Source organism: Dendropsophus ebraccatus, chromosome 3 (assembly GCF_027789765.1).
Source record: "Dendropsophus ebraccatus isolate aDenEbr1 chromosome 3, aDenEbr1.pat, whole genome shotgun sequence".
Taxonomy (NCBI): domain Eukaryota; kingdom Metazoa; phylum Chordata; class Amphibia; order Anura; family Hylidae; genus Dendropsophus; species Dendropsophus ebraccatus.
In genome coordinates, this window is record NC_091456.1 from 179,072,555 (window position 1) to 179,092,375 (window position 19,821).

A 19,821-nucleotide genomic window follows, 5' to 3' on the forward strand; every position below is an offset into this window, starting at 1 on the left:
CCTAAAATTATCGTTAATCGTTGGCTAATTGTTCGTTCGCTCAAGTTCCGCATTTGTTCACTAATCGTTCAGTGTAATCGCACATTGTTCATTGTTTTGCTGGGATCAGAAGGAGAGTAACGATCATAGTAACGATCGTAGTAACGATTGTAACTAACGACCATCGTTCTGTGTAAAATGGTGAGCGATTTCAGGTTAATGATAAACAATCTCGTTCGCGATCGTTTATTGTTAGTCATTAATCATTAAAAATCGCTCCATGTAATAGGACCCTAAATCTTCGCACTGCTGTACTGACATAGCTGCGCGGATTTGGAGCTCCCAGTACCACAATGAATCCTGATGCCGGGAGTTCTGTGATTTCGGTTCGTGCATGGAACGCATAAGTGCTCCCTACTGGATATCTCTGGTGGTCACACATCTCACACATTATGCTTGTTAAATTCCAGAATCTACTGTCATGGGAAAGTTGGGGTACCCTACATTTATTGGATAGTCAGCCGATCAGATTCCATCATCAGATATGGCCACAAACGTCTTTGGCCAGCTTTACGTGTATGATCTCCAATGCCTTCTGTCCACAAGTTGAAGCTTTACCTTTACATGTTCAATTCCTTGTTCCTATCAGAGATCTCCGGCCCCACTCCAGTGAAGCAACGTGCGCATTCAGAAGACATTTTAATTATAACCAATATTGCTCAAAGTTGAATATTGCAGGAAAAACTGTGGACCCTGATGCCTAATGGAGTCCACAGACCCATGGGCCACGTATGTAGACTTTAGAAATGAGAACAGCTTGATTATGTTGATTACCGGAGGCTGAAGAAGTTGAAAGCAACCCAACATAGATACAACCTATGGCCGTTTCCAGGTTTTCCTGGACTCCCCACGGCTGCATTTAACTTCAGCCAATCAAATGCCGAACGATTGGATGCTCCAGTTGCGCTTATCTCTAGTAGACACTAATATAATAAATGGCATATAGTAGGAGGGGGGCCCTTTTATAGATTTTGCACTCGGATCCTGGTGCCTAAAGCTACCCCTTTGTTGAAAGATTTGCCATGAGCACTTGATATAACTAGTATCCTCCCCTCTGCCGCTCGAGCTGGTTGTCCCATTTAGGAATCCTTCTAGGCATTGTGTAAGAACAATGTGAGGGTGGGGGTGGGGGGCGACATCTGACCTGTTTTCCACCACATCAAATAGGATCAACCTTGAGTTCTCAGTATTAGTTGGGGGTGGTGGTGGTGGGGATTGTTTTTGGATCTGCATGTAATGGTGAGTCAGATCAATACCGCCAAAGCGGGCAAGAAAATCCAAAGGGCTTCAATGAATCACCCAGCAGATGCATTATGTGTATGACCGCCCCCTACTCATCTATGGCCTGAGGCCACTGGGCGGGTGATGGACGTCTGTTCCCGAAGATTAGGAGATGGATAGAAACAGCTTGATATTCCTTTAAGTACAATCCTCGGCTCTGGGGGGGGGGGGGACAACTCAGGACTATTCCTGAAAATATTACCGTATATATCCTAAAAGCCTCATGGGCATTTTTGTCACAAATACCGTTATTGTTGAGATACTACTTTTTATGTAGGAAAAGTGAAGCTTTGTTCCTCGAAGTATGACAGGGTGGATTCACATCAAGATTGTGGTCACATCATATTGTACACATTGGGCCCATTGACTTTAATGGACAGAATGGTGTCTACTACCAACTGTGTTCAGTCTGTTTCCCAAAATGATAGCTTTTGCCTATATCTCGACGGGATGAGAAACCCAAATGTGATGTGAGGCCACTTTAATCTAGTTGAGAATATGTCTATATGTTTCCGGGCTCCTCCATGGATGTTAATCTTGGCCAAGTGTGCGTGTTCTTTAACTAAAATTGGCTTCTAGATACCTATGGTGGCCGCTCATCTCAAAGGTTAAGGCAGGGAAGCAATGACCCTACCTACTTCTTATTTGCTTGAGTCTCTGAGGATCCGACCTTCTGGATAAGCAGAGAATCTCACCATTGATCTGGAAGGGTCGATCACAGGTACACTTTAAGGCCATGTTCACATGGCGCAAGACACCGGCAGTTCTGTGACCCAACCGGGTCACAGAGCAGCCAGTGTCAGAGAAGATCATCTCGACCGGTACTGCCAGAACTTCATTTTAGATGAGTTGCGCCCGCATCCCAATTCACCACTGCACGCAATGGAGCATGCGGCTGGAGCCACACGCTCCATTGTGTGCACTGACATGTCTTCTGCGGCCGCTATTTAATCATAAGCGTCTGCAGAAAACCGGCACGTCAGTTTTTAGTGTGCCGGATGGAATCCCGACCAGAGCATATACTATGTGTATACACTCTGGCCAGGATTCCATTCATTCAAATGCAACATATGTTTTGCATAAATTTATGTAAAACATAGGTTGTGTGAACATGGCCTAAAGGGATATTCCAAGAAAAATGAACTTGAATAAATTGATTTTGCCCATACAACCTCTATGGTCTGACTGTATGTCAAAGTATCCCTGGAGACCCGACCTTCTGGATAAGCAGAGCATCTCACCGCTCATCTGGAAGGTTCATTTTAAGGTTGTAAAAATTCATTATACCCAGCCGCCTTTCAACAAGCTTTTTGTATTCCTATACTATATACTATACTCGGTAGTCTCCATGGATACGGAGATGCAATGAGACCATAACGCACGTGACTCTGATTGGATCCAATGGGGGTCGCATGCATCGTCTCATTGTGTCTCCGTATCCATGGAGACCGAAACTTCCAGATTAGTCGAGGAACTCACTGCTGATCCTGTAGTGGGGCATCCTGACAGGTATACTCCTTTTCTAGTGACGCATTCCCTTTAAATAGACACTCTATGGGGGAGATTTATCAAACATGGTGTAAAGTGAAACTGGGTCAGTTGCCCCTAGCAACCAATCAGATTCCACCTTTCATTCCTCACAGACTCTTTGGAAAATGAAAGGTGGAATCTGATTGGTTGCTAGGGGCAACTGAGCCAGTTTCTCCTCCTAAAAGTGATATAAATAGACTATTCAAGTAGAAATATTACTCACTTTGATCTATCCAGGGTCTATGTAGTGATCAGATCTATGTGGCTGTACATATCAGACCATCCCACTATCATGTCTGAAGTGGCCGGCACAGTAACCCTTAGGGTCCTATTCCACGGGACGACCAGGCCCGATCAACAATGTAAATGAGTGCCGATCTGCTAGATCGGCGCGCAATTACCGGGCCTATTCCATGGCCCGATAAACGTTTAGCGAGGGCTTCAGGGACATCGTTGCAGCCCTTGTTTCATACTTTACCTATCCAGGCTGTAGGTCTTCTGCGCTTCTTCTCCCGGTCCCGAGTGCAACAGCAGCTTCAAAGCGGCCTGTCTGAAGTGACAGACCGCTTAGCCAATCACTGGCCACGGCGGACCCGGCCAGTGATTGGCTGAGCGGTCTGTCAGTTCAGACAGGCCGCTCCGAAGCTGCTGCTGCGTGCAGGACCAGGAGAAGGAGCGCAGAAGACCTGCAGCCTGGATAGGTAAAGTATGGTGTTTTTAAATCGTCGGTCGCCGCCGTGCACCGCTATTCCACATAGCTATGCGCGGGTGGCGACAGATGATTTTAGGTCTGAACCTAAATGAACGATCAGCCGATGACACGATCATCGGCTGATCATTCTCTCTGTTCCACGGAGCGATAATCGGCCGAATCGGGCCGATTCAGCCGATTATCGATCCATGGAATAGGCTCCTTAGCCTGGATTTCTGTGATTAGTCCATCATAGACTTTACATAATAGTTTGTACTCGCATTGTCCTATACACTATCTAATGCTTAGGGCCCAGCTAACAGATTGCTTTTCATGACTGTTGGCGTTAGTCTTACCATTCATGCTTTCTAGGTTTTTTTTTTTTTTGCTATCCTTGGTGTATTTTCTATAATGCACACACAGAATCCTGAGGTTTTATCAGATTATAAAGCCGCAGTAAGAGGGTTCCGTCAATGACGCCAGTGTAAAATGTGTCACTAAACATTAGTTAGTCCATAAAACGTGACCATCTGTTGTCTTCTAGTGCAGGACGTTAAGTATTAGAGGCTGCACAAAGAGGCCTAGTGTTACCCAGTCACCGTCAGCCATCTGTCCCGCCTGATAAGTCTCAGAGAGCTGGTCACGGATCTTCGCTGAGGCTTTAACAAGTCACTGCTTCATCACTTTTTTATTTTTAAATAGGAGGATTATAAACTGAGTTAGGACTAGGGCATCTACAAAATCTTAGCTGCGGAATCAATCTGGTCCTGAGCTATGACTGTATGAGGCCTAGAAGTATAGGAGTTGAACTTCTTTATTATAGGGGTTGTCAAGGACTGAAAAAAACATGGCTGCTAAAAACAAAGCTAAAAACATCCACTTTAATGGAACTGGGACACAACAGGTTTCTGGGAGAAAGCAGCCATGGTTTCCTAGTGCAGAAAAAAAACCCTTTAAAAGCCAATCTCTCATCCCCATGACCAACTACCAAGCTGGTGACACTGCTGGATAGATATCAGTATAAGCATTCAGAAAATACCTGTGTCCGTGTTTTTATTTTTTATAAAATAGTGGCTTTTTTGCTGGTGTGAATAGTGTTAAGGAGGCTGGGGCCTTAATCCCAGGGCCCTAGCACCACTACCCCTCACTGTGCTGTATGCAAACAGGGAGCATACAGCACGGTAAGGGCCTATTACATGAAGCGATAATCAGGCCGATTTGGCCGATTATCGCTCTGTGTAATAAAAGGAACAATCAGCCGATAAAACAATCATCAGCTGATCGTTTCTTTAGGTTCAGACCTAAAATCATTGGGCGCTGACCGCACATTGTTACGTGTAATAGCGATGCACGGCCGACGGCTGATGATTATAGTGTAAAATAATAAATATTAACTCACCTTTCCACGTTTCCGGGAATCCTTGGAGGCCTTCCACGCTGTGTGCACCTATGCTTCTGCGTCAGTCTTTTGCAGTGACAGGCTGGCGGCCTGTCACTGCAAACACTGGAGCAGAGGCAGAGCTGCATACAGCTCAGAAGGCCTCCGAGGACTCCAAGGAATGTGGTAAGGTGAGTTAATATTTATTATTTTAGACTAAATGCAAGGGCTGCACGGACATTGCTAACGATGTCCGTGCAACCTTCTTTTTTTTTTTCTTGTAAATCTGAATTTTATTGCAGATTACAATTTTTTATAAAGAACAGAGGAAGAAAAAAGGTACAATCATAAGCAATAACACAATGCAGATGGGTACTAAGGGGTGCCGAAGGGGAATATCTGTCAGATTGCAACAGCCGCTATAGTGTAGAAAGGAAGAGAGTCCGTAGATGCAGGGGAGTCTCCACACAGGGGAGTCTGCACACAGCTCAGAAGGCCTCCGAGAACTCCAAGGAATGTGGGTTAATATTTATTATTTTAGACTAAATGCAAGGGCTGCATGGACATCGTTAGCAAACCCTTGATGCCCGATATTCGGCCCGTGTAATAGCTTGGTAAAGCAAATCGGCCCTCGTTTACTGTTTAGTATTAGGCCGTGTAATAGGACCCTAATTGTAGTGATGATAGGACCCTGGCAATCATAAGCCCCGCCTCCTTGACACTCTTTATGGCCCAAATTTTATTTTCATATTTATTTTATACTGAATGCTTTTATTGCTATCTTTCCAGTGATGCTGCTACTTTGTTAGGCAGTCATGGGTGAAAGATTCACTTTAAGGTGTTTCTGGGCACCCACAGGTTGACTGGCTTAAGCCAATGGTTCTGGAGCCAATGCTGGAAATAAACAAGTCTTAGCTCCATATATTATTTGTTATGATGGTGCTGGGTTATTCCAGTGCAGCTTCCATTCACCTCAATGGGAGCTGCACTGCAGTAACCTAGCGCCGCCACTAAGTGGCCCACTGGTGCGGTTTTGCAAGCTTTATACTTGTTACTCGCATCACCAGAGGGTTACTGCTTAGTCATTAACCATCCATTAGAAGACCGCGCCAAACTGCATGTCTGAGTGGTTTTCGACCGCATCACCAGAGACTGTACGTCAGACCGCGCTCTTATGGATCTATTGAGAAAATCATTCGGCCTGACTAGCGGTTACGAGGATGACACGATGCAAAGATGTTAAGAGAACGGCCCCCAAATCCTATTCACCACCACCACAGACGTCTTTGTGGAATAATAACTCACTTAGGGGGTCTCCTTTGTGGGCAATGGATTTCACACAATACTTCAGAGTTGCTCAAGATCCCCAGACGCACGGAATTGGCTTATTGAATTTAGGCTAAACTAATTGTGTGAGATTTCTGAGGGACAGCTGGATCAATGTCCTGTCTCTTGCTGTAAGCACCATGGTGGCATTGCTGATATTGCTATGCGTGTGGCTGGACTGCCAAGACTGGATCAATTTCCTTCCAAGACAGCTGCAGTTAAGTCATCGGCAACAAAATACAAATGCTTGTGGGAAATATGGAAGTAAATCCCTCACCTTTTGTGAACTTCCTATTCCATTAGATGGTAGCTGAGCTGCAGTAACCCAGTACAGCCACTACTCAAGGTATGGCGCTGTCTGCTTCCTGACCCTTTAACTACAGCTGATCAGCACAGACCCCAAGTAATATATATATTAATGGCTTGTCTTGAGGATACACTATCAATGAAATAGTCACAATAACTCCTGTATTACACTACAGAGCGATATTATCAATTCTGCCATATGCATATATGGAAACTCCTAATATGCCCCAATGGTCTTGTAAGGGTAAGTTAAACTGAATATTGACTACTTTATCTGAGGTATATAGGAAAATGCGTGCTCAGTATACAGTCACACCTGTGTCTTACATCTTCCATCGACTGTGGGCTAAGGCCATATATACATTTATGAGCACTATCTATTAAAGGGGTAATGTTTTTTTTTTTTTTCAAATCAACTGGTGTCAGAAAGTTATATAGATTTGTAATTTACTCCTATTTAAAAATCTCCAGTCTTCCAGTACTTATCAGCTGCTGTATGTCCTGCAGGAAGTGGTGTATTCTTTCCAGTCTGACACAGCGCTCTCTGCTGACACCTCTGTCCATGTCAGAAACTGTTCAAAGCAGTAGCAAATCCCCATATAAAACCTCTTCTGTTCTGGACAGTTCCTGACATAGACAGAGGTGGCAGCAGAGAGCACTGGAAAGCATACACCACTTCCTGCAGGACATACAGCAGCTGATAAGTACTAGAAGACTAGAGATTTTTAAATTGGAGTAAATTATGCTGCGTTTACACGGAGCGATAATTTGCCCAATCGAACGTTTAACGATTTCGAAATAACAATGTGTTTTTTATAGCGATCAGCGTTTAGACGGAACAATATATCGTTTGGAAAAATCGTTATTGCGATCATTTTAAGATCGCTTAAGCCTATCTCACACATAGAGTGAACTGGTGAAAAACTGTTTACACAAAGCGATCCATGAATTTTCAGTGAACGTCCAACGATGATTTGAGAACTTTTTGAAAGATCACATTGAACGATTTATCGTTCGTCGCTTGATCGTTCGCTGTGTTTACACGAGCCGATTATCGCTCACATGCAATTGTTATTGTGAAAATTCGAATGATAATTGCTCTGTGTAAACGCACCATTACAAATCTGTATAACTTTCTGACACTAGTTGATAAAAAAAAAAAAAATGTCGGCAGAGTTCCCCTTTAACCTGAGTGAAAAGCAGCTACAAGTATCTGATTCTAGTGGGCAGCATGCAATGCCTCCTTTCTCCTGTGGTGGTGCTGTAGAGGAGCTGAATACTTGTTGTTGGTTTCTCTTGCACTTGATCGCCGGGATTGTTTGGTCAGCCTCCATTAATACTTCATACTAAAAGGGATTCTACAAAGCGTTCATTGACTACATTCCAACCTCACGTCTGATGTGTCTGGGTAAAGCTAGGATAACATAATGCAAGACAAAGAAAAAAAAAAAAAAGAAAAGAAATCCTTTTCTCCACTGGGCCAGTGACAGGTGGCCGGAAAACAATGGTCCGGGCAGATGCATTGATACACATTGCTCCAAGCTGTAGTTAAGTGAGATTCTCTCCTTTCAAGATTTCTTAAAGGGAAGCTATTGAGAAGGAACACTCAGGTGCTCCCAAGAGCAGGAGAACATTATCTGAAGGCCCTTCCCGGAGAAGACATTATTAGACCTCCAGATGCCGGCTGTTCCTTTGTATATCCGATTGGGGGGTTGTAACCTACATAGAACACCATAGAACTATCCCAGCAGGACTGTCATAACACAATATGGTGTAATTATAAGGTTGGCTGGTGAGTCATTGGCTTTGGATTGGTGCTATTAGATCGGCCAAGATTTTGTTACACGTCCTGTACGTTATATAGGAGATCATGGGAGGATGTTTTTAGTTAAAGGGGCAATATACCTCTTATTTATAGTCTGGTTTAGTATGGTAGGGTGGCTGTATGGTCTTCAGTAGGATGGCTAACCCTGTAATCCCTATGGTTTTGGGATCCTGAGAGTGTGCCTCTAGGGAAATATTGAGTGCAGCTCCGGAGGAACAAAGACAGATGTCTACTTTCTGGTATAAAACACTTAAGAAATGGGTTCACTTTACAGCTTCATGTTCCTTTTTGAGCTTGTCATCATCTGAGATTTTATAGCTCCGGTCATGACCCCTTTTAAGGGTGGAGGGGGTCATCAATAAGTAATGATAATTCAACATAAATTATGTAAGACATGAGTGAGAAGAACATATAGATAAAGAGTAGGTAACCTTTGACTGTGTAGCTGCTGTAGATATATAGGTTATGGCCACTGGTCATCTGGGTAGACAATGGTTACTATTAGTGATTAGTGAAATATTCAAATATTCGATATTCGTACAAATATCTCCCCGATATTCGAATATTCGATCGGATATTCAATCCCACTAAAGTCTATGGGAACAAGTATTCGTTTATTGAAAAACAAACGGAAGTAGGGGACTTGAACGCTTATCGAATATTTGTCGAATATTCGGCGAACTATTCGATAATATTCGATAGATCGAATACCTTACTATTCGATCGAACAGTATTCGCTCATCACTAGTTACTATACCTGAATGACTTAAAGTGATATAATAATATTTGTATTATTAGATTACAAGCTTAGATGCTGCACATTTGATATATACCTGTGTAACACTTGTCTGAGTCAACTTTCTGCTCTAAGGGCCCGTTCACACTACGGAATCGGTGGTGAAATTCTGCCGAATCCAATCTGCTATCTCTTTCAATGGGAGGCCTCGTGCACCTGCGCTCTCCACTCAAAGAATTGACATCTGCGGGGTAGGGGTTCCGAGAGGAATTTCAGTGCCGATTCTGTAGTGTGAATGGGCCCTAACATTGCTTCACTATATCGGTGTCTCTATATCGGTGGACAGTGTCACCTAGGCAGGACTTCATGCCCAGCTGGGAGATGGGGTCCAACTGCCACAAAGCCCTGCTTAGGTGACACTGTCCACTGATGAGGCAGATATAGTCCGTTACAGCCGATAATCGTCTCGTGTAATAGAAGACAACGATCAGCCGACATTGTCTTTCAACACGTTGAAAAATCAACGACCAGGATAGCAGCGTTATGCTGTTATCGCTCTGTGGAATAGGAGCACCGACAGCAGAACGCAGCTATTTTCTATGGGCTGCCTGGATGATCTAGTGATCACCCGGGCAGCCCCCCCTGCAGCTCCATGCGCCCCCCCCCCCCCCCCGGCTCTTACCTGCTTGCTGCTGGCGCGTATAATAGCGCTGGCAGCCAGCAGGGAATTAGGAGCAAGCAGGTCAGCGCTCGCTTGCTTCCTCTCATCTTCCCGTGTAATCAGGGCTTAAGGGCACAGGCCAATTATTGTGCAAATTAATATTATGGCGTTCGTATTTCAGCGATAATCGTTTTGTGTAAATGCAGGCAACGATCAAATGACCAATGAGAAATTGTTCATCGTTTGTTTGGTGCTGACACCAAAATTATTGTTAATCGTGCCTCCTGAAGGCACTACAAATGATTGCCGATCTCGCTGATGGCTTGCATCCTTGCACGGCCCTATATCAAGCTGTGTAAAAGGACCCATAGGGCGGTATTACATGGGATGATTTTTTGGCAATTAACGATCTCAAACGGCCGCTATGAAAAACTATCTTAAATCAGTCCTATTACACAGAACGATGATTGTTACTTACAGTCATCCTTTCGTGGCTAATAGACCAGAGAATGACGTGTTATTACACCGAACGATGTTCAAATGATCGACAATTTCTCATTGCCTGCCTACCTAATCGTTGCCTGCTATTACCTAATCGCGGCCTGCTATAAAGGAGAAGTCCGATGAAAATTTAAGTATTGTATTGCCCTACAAAACTTATGCAAATTACCAATATACACTTATTACAGAAAAGTGCTTTTTTCCCTGCACTTTCTACTGCATCAAGGCTTCACTTCCTGGATAACATGGTGATGTCACTTCCTGGATAACATGGTGATGTCACTTGCTGGATAACATGGTGATGTCACTTGCTGGATAACATGGTGATGTCACTTGCTGGATAACATGGTGATGTCACTTGCTGGATAACATGGTGATGTCACTTCCTGGATAAAATGGTGATGTCACTTCCTGGATAACATGGTGATGTCACAACCCGACTCCCAGAGCCGTACGGGCTGTGGTTGTGGCAGCCACAGCCCGCACAGCTCTGGGAGTCGGGTCACCATTTTATCCAGGAAGTGACATCACCATGTTATCCAGGAATTTGACATCACCATGTTATCCAGGAATTTGACATTACCATATTATCCAGGAATTTGACATTACCATGTTATCCAGGAATTTGACATTACCATGTTATCCAGGAATTTGACACTACCATGTTATCCAGGAATTTGACATTACCATGTTATTCAGGAATTTGACATTACCATGTTATCCAGGAATTTGACATTACCATGTTATCCAGGAATTTTGCATCACCATGTTATCCAGGAAGTGACATCACCATGTTTTCCAGGAAGTGACATCACCATGTTTTCCAGGAAGTGACATCACTATGTTTTCCAGGAAGTGACATCACCATTTTATTCAGGAAGTGAAGCCTTGATGCAGTAGTAAGTTCAGGGAAAAAAGCACTTTATAAGCATTTCCCGTAATAAGTGTATATTGGGGATTTGTATAACTTTTGGGGGGACAATACAATACTTTAATAAAAATTTTCACCGGACTTCTCCTTTAAGAACGTCTATGGGCGTCAGTAGCGTCATGAAAGTGGGTAGAAAATAATTGGCATCAGAATCAGTAGCAGATGACTAAACCTACGATGGATCATAACCATCAATCCCTCCAAAAACAAATGCCATACCTGTCCATAGGTTTTATCTGGTATTTCACCCGTGAATGGTTGCAATACAATTTGGGGAAAGGCTGACATATTTTTCTTGACTTGCTAGACTGTAGGGTAAGCAATAGAGCAATGGAAACTTTTCCTAAAAAGATATATAGACACACTGCTGGTCCCGTATAAAGCTAGATTAGAGTTGGAAGGACCATCAGACTACTATGGTTCACACCTCCTTCACAGGTAAGGCAAAATAGTGTATAGTCTGAGAAATTTGATGGACCCCATTAGAGTCGGAGGGGGATGTTGTCATTTGACGCTGAAAAGGAGTCTGGCAGCGGCTTTCATACTCTTTCCCTGTTGAGAAAATGGCCAAACCAAGAATGCACATGCTTTGTGGATCACGACAGACAGCCACCACCTGACTGACCAGCTAACCTCTGCAGTTATAATCAGGGGCTATGGATATGTTTCCTGTAAATGCTGGGGACATATCTGGTTCATATGGTAAATGCCTGTGTAAAAAGAGTCTGAGGCTATAGCGGCTATCATCTACACCTTGGCCTTCCCGATACCTCTAATGGTCCACCATAGGCTATAAGGTGTACAACTAAAAACTTTGGGGGAGATTTATCAAACATGGTGTAAAGTGAAACTGGCTCAGTTGCCCCTAGCAACCAATCAGATTCCACCTTTCATTTTCCAAAGTGTCTGTGAGGAATGCAAAGTGGAATTTGATTGGTTGCTAGGGGCGACTGAGCCAGTTTCACTTTACACATGTTTGATAAATCTCCCCCTTTGAGCTGGGCTCTGGTTGCTAGGGCAACACTGTCTGACAATGAACATGGTGCTGAGATGCCCTTTCAACCAGCTTGTCTCAGTTTAGGGCCCTGTTACATGGGACGATTATAGTTATATCGCTCGAATTTAAATGATAATCGTTTAGTGTAAATGCAGCTAACGATCAAACGACTAACAAGAAATCGTTCATCGTTATAAATACAGAGGTTTTTTTAGGCCCATTTTCTCCTTTGCTTGGGGGCCTATATACATTAGGAGAGATTTATCACACATAATTTAAAGTGAAACTGGCTCAGTTGCCCCTAGCAACCAATCAGATTCCACCTTTCATTCCTTCAGACTCTTTGGAAAATGAAAGATGGAATCTGATTGGTTGCTAGGGACAACTGGGCCAGTTTCTCTTTACACCATGTTTGATAAATCTCCCCCATAATGTTTCATGGGAATACATCAGGCTATATGTCGGCAACCTCTTTAAAGGAATGTTGACATATAGTCAATTGTGTCATTTGACTTTAAGGGGCTGAAGGTACAGTAGTCTAAACGTCCAGTTGCCAAAGATATCCTGTTTCTGAATAAGGGCTCATGGGTTTTTAAAGAAGATTCAGAATGTTATTTAGATTTGTAATTTACTTCTAAGAATCTAAAACTTCCAGGACTTATCAGCTGCTGTATGTCCTGCAGGAAGTGGTGTATTCTTTCCAGTCTGACACAGTGCTCTCTGCCGCCACCTTTGTCCATGTCAGGAACTGTCCAGAGCAACAGCAAATCCCCATAGAAAACCTCTCCTGCTTTGGACAGAGGTGGCAGCAGGGAGCACTGTGTCAGACTGGAAAGAATACACCACTTGCTGTTGGACCTACAGGAGCTGATAAGTACTGGAGGACTGGAGATTTTTTTTTAAAAAGAAGTAAATTCTCATACCAGTTGATTTGAGTCCACCTTAAAGTCCCACACAGATATAGGTTGTTCAAGCATAGTCACCATTTAGCCCATCAATGTCAACAGGCCCACCAGGGACACTGTTGGGCAGCCAAGGGGTAACCCAGCGTATGCCCTGAAAGGTGATGAGAAGGAGACATTCTTATGTCCTACATAAATATAGAGTTGAGTAGTGTGACCTTCCACTAACCTTGAGATGTATAGCTATATTAAAATAAAAATATCCTGATACCTTCAAGTCCACACAGTCTGAGATCTATTGGCGCCGCAGTGTTGGATGTCACATGACCAGGCTGTCCAGCTATTGCCCCCCCAAAAAAAACCCCGTTAGTAGAACATATTCCTGAGTAGCACATATCCCCATGAGGGAACACATGGACAGCGTCGTCATCCGATATCCAGGCCCCATAGAGAAATTTATCGTATCATATCTTAGTTTAATGGAAGTGAAAAGAAGAAAAAAAAAATCACATTTGAGATGAGCAGCCTCAAAACACATGCATGTTTCCATTCATGCAAGGCGAAGCACAACCTCCCTGACTGACACGTGTGTATGTGTGTGCATATGCCGCTGCCGGGAGCTTAGCCTACAAATCCAGATTAGAAAGAAAAGAGCAGAGTAAGGGGGTTGGGGGGGTCTGTACATTGTTTACAAAGAGAGAGACACAAGCTAACCCGTCATTGGAGGACTTCCCGTTCATGCTTTGTGTGTGCACGTTCCTATCCATGAAATCTTATCTTAGGCTCTCTAGACCTCCATTTTCTAACGTCGATTCAGGAAATTGGCATGATGCAAATTTGAATAAAGATCCCTAAATGTTGTTGCTTTACGGTAGGTGCTGCAATGTCCACCAGCCATTATGTTACGCAGGGTTACGAGATCTCAATTTAAGCTTTTTTAAGACTAAATGTTCTCCACAGTAGAGGAGACCTGGCTCGGCCAATGGGTGGTTTGACTGGTCTCTGCCATAGATGACTGGTCGCTCAGTCTTTGAGCCTCCTTAATGGTGGACACCATCCTTCACTTCTCTCTTATTTACTGTAAGTTCATTGTCTCCAAGATGTTGAGTACTAGAGATGCAGTATAAGAGACTTCATTCACCTACTGAAGAGCAAAGATGGCTATAGACCGTGGTATCCACCACTCTGAAGGTCAAAATGCTGGAGGAAATCTCACCAACTACCACCGATTCCTTCCAGTCCTTGGATGTTCTAAGTGGTGAATACCACTGCCATTAAAGGACCATGCACATCGAAAGGAACATATACAATATGGTGGGCAATTTACTTATAGTCCTAGACCATACGCAATGTTTAGTTAGTCTGACATTTCAAACAAAGATGGTGGTGGAAAGCCATTGCTTATATAAAAACTACAAGTCCCTCTTTCAGAAACAGTGGAATATGTGTTTATTGGTCGCGTCCAATGTTTAAGTGACTGGGGCTGCAATACCCCACGCATCCTGTTAACAGTTGCGGCCCTGTTTTGTGAAGAAAGTGTTTTCTAATTTCAAACAATTCCTTTTAGTACCAAGAATAAGTGTCCCAATGTGTGATTATTAGAAAGAGTGGACTTTTTTTTTTTAAGCATCAGGCCTCTAACCTGCACCCCCCCCCCCCCCCCCCATAGTAGTGAATTTCAGACTGGGCAACTTCCTGCTGCTTTGACCAGTTTTACACTAAGGAAAGTGGACAACATGCACAATCTAAGGGTTTTACCATTGCAGAGTTATGGGAATATGTCAATTCTATATGATCTTTAAAGCTGCTCACATAGATAGCTAATAAGGAGATAAAACAAATTATACCTGTTATAAAATCATGTGTTTTTCTTAGCTCAAGAGTCAAAAGACTGTGTTGAGCTACAGCATGCATGCCTCTTCCCTCCACTACCACTCTCTTTCCTCCATGATTTGGATTCATGAAGGGGTGGGGAGGGAGGAGGCATGCATGCTGCAGCTTATCTATGACTTTTGTGCTTAGAAGTAAAACATGATTTTATAAATTTGCAAACAGTCATGAACTAACAGACAGGTATCATTAGTTTTGTCCTCATATCAGCTATAAGCAGCTGTGAGCATGGTATAGAGCTCACACATTCCCTTTAAAGGGAATCCGTCTGGCTTTATTTCATGCTCAGAGCTCAAGTGTCAAGGAGGTGTTGCTGAGCCGCAGCATGCATGCCTCCTCCCTCCCCCACCCCTTCTCTGCCTTGACTAATTGATGTATATCAAACATGCAAGGCAGGGAAGGGTGGGGGAGGGAGGAGGCATGCATGCTGCGGCTCAATAACGCCTCCTTGACACTTGAGCTCTGAGCATGAAATAGGGCTGAAAGATTCCCTTTAAACCACTCCCTTTAAGACACAGCTAATAAAACATCATTTTTAAACATTTTAGATGGGAAACCTCTTTGTAATAATGGCAGCCAAACTTTTTTTTTTTTTTATATATATATATTTTTGTTGTTTTTTAACCTATTAAATATCAATAAAATAAAAAAAATTCTGACAAGGGCCCCATAGCGAAGGGACTAAAGTCATTCACTCACAGGAAGGAGATTCAGTAAAAAGGAATGAGGGATATAGAGATCTACTAGAGAAAAGGAGTACGACAATAAATGGGAAAACAGCAATAGAAAAGGCAGACTAGGTTAATATAGGAAAACTAGTTTCTTTATTGAAAGATTGTTGTATTAGTATTTGTGAAACTGAGTGTAACAGAGTCATGCACACGATACAAAGGCAAGCCCACCATGCTTTGGAGGGGCACAACAGAACAAAAGCGGCATACAATGAGTAGATGTGTAGGCTACAGCACAGTACATTTCAGCAAGGGTACGTCTCTACAGAGAGATTTTACATCAGAGAACTAGGTAATGTCAAAAAAATACAGAACATGCTTTAGTCTTAGTACATGAAATAAAAAGGTGAAAAAAAAAAAAAAGAGGTCCACGACTAAAGGCTTTCAGATACAGAACATTACCCACAAAATAAGAACAGGAAGTAGTTTTTATAGCACAGCAGAAAAAAAGGATACCCCTGTTAAATGGATCGGCCATTTTGCACAAGTTTGTTTTTTTTTTAAATTAAATTTTTTCTTTTTTTTTTTCAGAATTTTTGACTGCAGGATTCACAATGGTGGGCACACGTGTTTACGCCGCCATTTGTAATCCATTGAAGTTTAACCCATCGTTGTTGCAGACGGTAGACTGCAGACAATAGGTTCCGATTGTTGCAAAACACAATAGGGAAATCAATTTACTCCCTCTCCCCCCCCTCCATATGTTCCTTTAAATTTGGCATAGGGCTGATGGTAAACAATAATCTCCCAGATCGAGGCCTGGCCTCCCCCCCACGAGCAAAATGAATCCACTTAACAGAAATTTACAGTGTAATGTACTTAGCTAAACAGGATGAAGATACAAAGAAAAATGGCTGTTACTCTCTACAGCTCTACTGAATGACTAGGTTCTATGTTACTACAATGAGACTATAGAGAAAAAAAAAGAAAGAAAAACAGGTCCAGGGTTACATTCTCTACAGTTTTCAACAAGTAAAAATATGATTTTAGGAAATTCATTTGCAAGCGTTAGTATCCTCTTGTTGCAGGGCTATACTGGCCTAGAGCTGAACGCTCCAGATGGCATTATGGGGCTTAACGTCATTGCTTTATTATTGGCACCCAGGATTCGAAAGCTACTGTGGGAATTTGTAAAATAAATAAATAAATATTCAAAATGGGGTAAGACTTAAAAATTAAAAATAGGGTGAGAATTTGTGACTAAAGGCTAAAAAAAGGTTTAAAAAAATAGGGATAAAAATATTAAAAATATATATAAAATAAAAAAGAAAAATGTATGGCTAATAATAATAATAATAATAATAATAATTTAAGGCTGTAAAATATACATAAACATTAAAAAAATATAAAGTAGATAAGAATATATGGCTAAAAAATATTCAAAAATAATAAATATATTAAAGGGAGAGATAATATGGCTAAAAATTTGGTAAAAAATTTAAATATTAATTAGGTAAAAAAAATTTGCAAAAAAGTATATATATATATATATATATAATTAATGGCTAAAATAAAAAAATAATGTTAAAAATATATAAAAAATGTAAATATTAATATGGGTAAAAATGAAACATATAAATAAAAATTGTAAAATTATAAAATAAAACGTAAAAAAATCTAATAAAAAAATTAGACAAAAATATAAAAAGGAAAAAATGTATGGCTAAAAGTGACACAAAAATAAATAATAAAAAAAAAATATATATTTTCTTTATATTAGTTATGAGACTGTGAAATAAAAGCCTTTATTGGAGCCTAAAGGTGGTGGCGGTGATAGTGGTGGTGGCGAGGAGGAGGGGGGGGGGGGGGTAATAATTGCATTTGCATGCAAGCACAAGGGTTACCCAGCAAGTAAACCTTCTCCATAAACAAAGAAAGGACAAGCAGCCATGAAAGAAGGGGATACCGCAGCTTAAGTAAAGAACAATGTTGTCTTCAGATGGAAACAGGAAATGGTTAAGAGGGTGTCACAATACAGGTATATGCAGAGGCAGAGGACTACACCAAGAGCAGCATGTTGGGTCATTCACTGTGCTACACAATGAAGGAAAAAAAAAAGAATTGATAAATGCAAATGTAAAATCCCATTGTCAATAAAGCTTTTTTAAAGGGTATTTTTTTAAAAATTATTTTGCATGCATAATAATAAAATTTATTCTAGTGATTTTTAGGGGGCATCATCCCAATGGCTTAGCCAATACTCTCACACTCCCCTGGCTGGAGAGGACAGGAAATTATTGAAGAGCAATGATCTGCTGACCTCACCAGCAGAGGAAGAAGGACAGGTCTGTAGTCAAATGCAATACAGTGTGCAAATCTATCCAGCCCCCCCCCCCCTCCCCCATAGAGTGCACAGTAATCCCAACCGTATCATCACATCCTACAAGTGAGCTCTAGTCATGTTGCAATAACCTCTAATCTAACACAACATTGCACATAACACACAGGGAAGAGCCGGTTGTAATTGAGCTGGTTAAAAATAAATGCACTGTGCCATGCTTAAAAATGTCAGGTCATCAGCAATTTGCATTGGTTGGTTGGGAGGGGGGGTTGGTTGGTTGGGGGGGTTATAGCCTATGCACGTTTTTATAGAATCCTTGAGCATCTGCTAGACCATAACAACAATCCCACATACCCCCCCTCCCCTTCTTTAAATGGACCCCATACCACAACCCCCCCTGAGCTGCAGCCACCTTTTTTTTTTTGCAAGAGAATTTGGTGACAGTAGGAAAAAGCAGCTGATGTGAGGATGAGACGAAGCAATGAGGAGGAGGAGGAGGAAGGGGGGCGTCTCACAAAGAGTAATTGGATCTGATCTTCCTTAAATAAAACCGTATACAGCCTAGGTTCTAAATAAGATATATAGACTCGGAATCTGCTTGCTGCAGAACGCTCAATAGATAGACAGCCGTGCCATGTTGTAGCCATACAGTGTAGATAGATACCATGTATCCAGGAACGTGCGGATACGATGTATCTAAAACACTGACGGCCCTTCATAAAAAAATAAAATAAATCAATACACAGTATCCATACAATACAATATAATATAATCACTATATAGAAATAAATTCCGATCCGAGCTTATCGGGATAGATTGTATCCTTAGATGTATTTGGTTACGGATACAATGTATCCATAGGCTGGATCTATAAATAGATACACAAGCAGGAGATTGCAGACCTGGCTGATCAACATAGCTGCCCTCTCCCTCCCACCATAGGATTTAGTGCAGTCCCCCCCCCCTCCCATCAAGCCCACCACCACCACCACCACCACCATACCTCGGTTCCGTACAGAGCCAAAGACTGGAAGAACAAGATATCCTACGTGGACTAACACCATGCTGGCCGAGACAACAGTGCTTGCAACCCCTGGTGCTGCTGATCACTATATGGACAGGCTGATCCTAGTCTGTGTGCTCCTACTGCTGGCTGGGAGACAGATGGCCCATTGGTAATGGTCCTTTCAAATCCCCCCTATATACATTCAAATGTGCTGCAGCTGCCTCAACACAAAGGGAGGGGGCTCGGAGCTACCTTCTACAGCTCCCCTAAGACAAAGCAGCCCAGCCAATCAGCTCCGAGCTGGGGGGAGGGCGGCCAAGCTCCCTGCAGTCTGTCTGGGTTAGCTTGTTTCATTGCATTGGATTTATTATCTTTTATTCTCTTTTTTTTGCCTCCTCTTTTTAAGATTGGTAATTGACGAAACAAGGGCCGGAGTCAAGGGGCGCCTAGGTGGCAGCGTGCCCTGCCTGGCCGATGGCTAGAGGAGGGCGTTAGGTGTCTGACCCAGATAGCTGACATTTGTTCTGTATTTATGGGAAGCGTATAAAAGGCCGTATAGACGGGGACTGTCGGAATGGCTGCTGCAGACACTCTTGGGAGTAGCTGTCAGTCAATGTAATATTTCTGCCCGTCACTCGCCTGTAGACGAGATTAGATCTGACACCTAGTCGGCGGGCGGACAAAAGTTTAGTCGCCTTTTTAGGGTGACAAAGGGCATCGAAATTTTATACTGAAAACTCGTAGGGGACTAAATATTTAATGGAATGAAGGGAGAGTAATTGTCATCTCTTAAAGGGGGTACTCTTTTT

The 19,821-nt window shown here is 42.4% G+C and overlaps 1 protein-coding gene across 1 annotated transcript in view; it reads right to left on the bottom strand.

The window, feature by feature from the left end:
- The window catches only part of ARK2C (arkadia (RNF111) C-terminal like ring finger ubiquitin ligase 2C), a 73,932-nt gene extending 54,862 nt beyond the window's left edge, over positions 1-19,070 (bottom strand). Inside the window, exon 1 of the mRNA XM_069964847.1 lies at positions 19,010-19,070. Coding sequence (XP_069820948.1) covers positions 19,010-19,070 — 61 coding nt within the window. The remainder of the gene's footprint in view (positions 1-19,009) is intronic.
- Between the last annotated feature and the right edge of the window lie 751 nt (positions 19,071-19,821).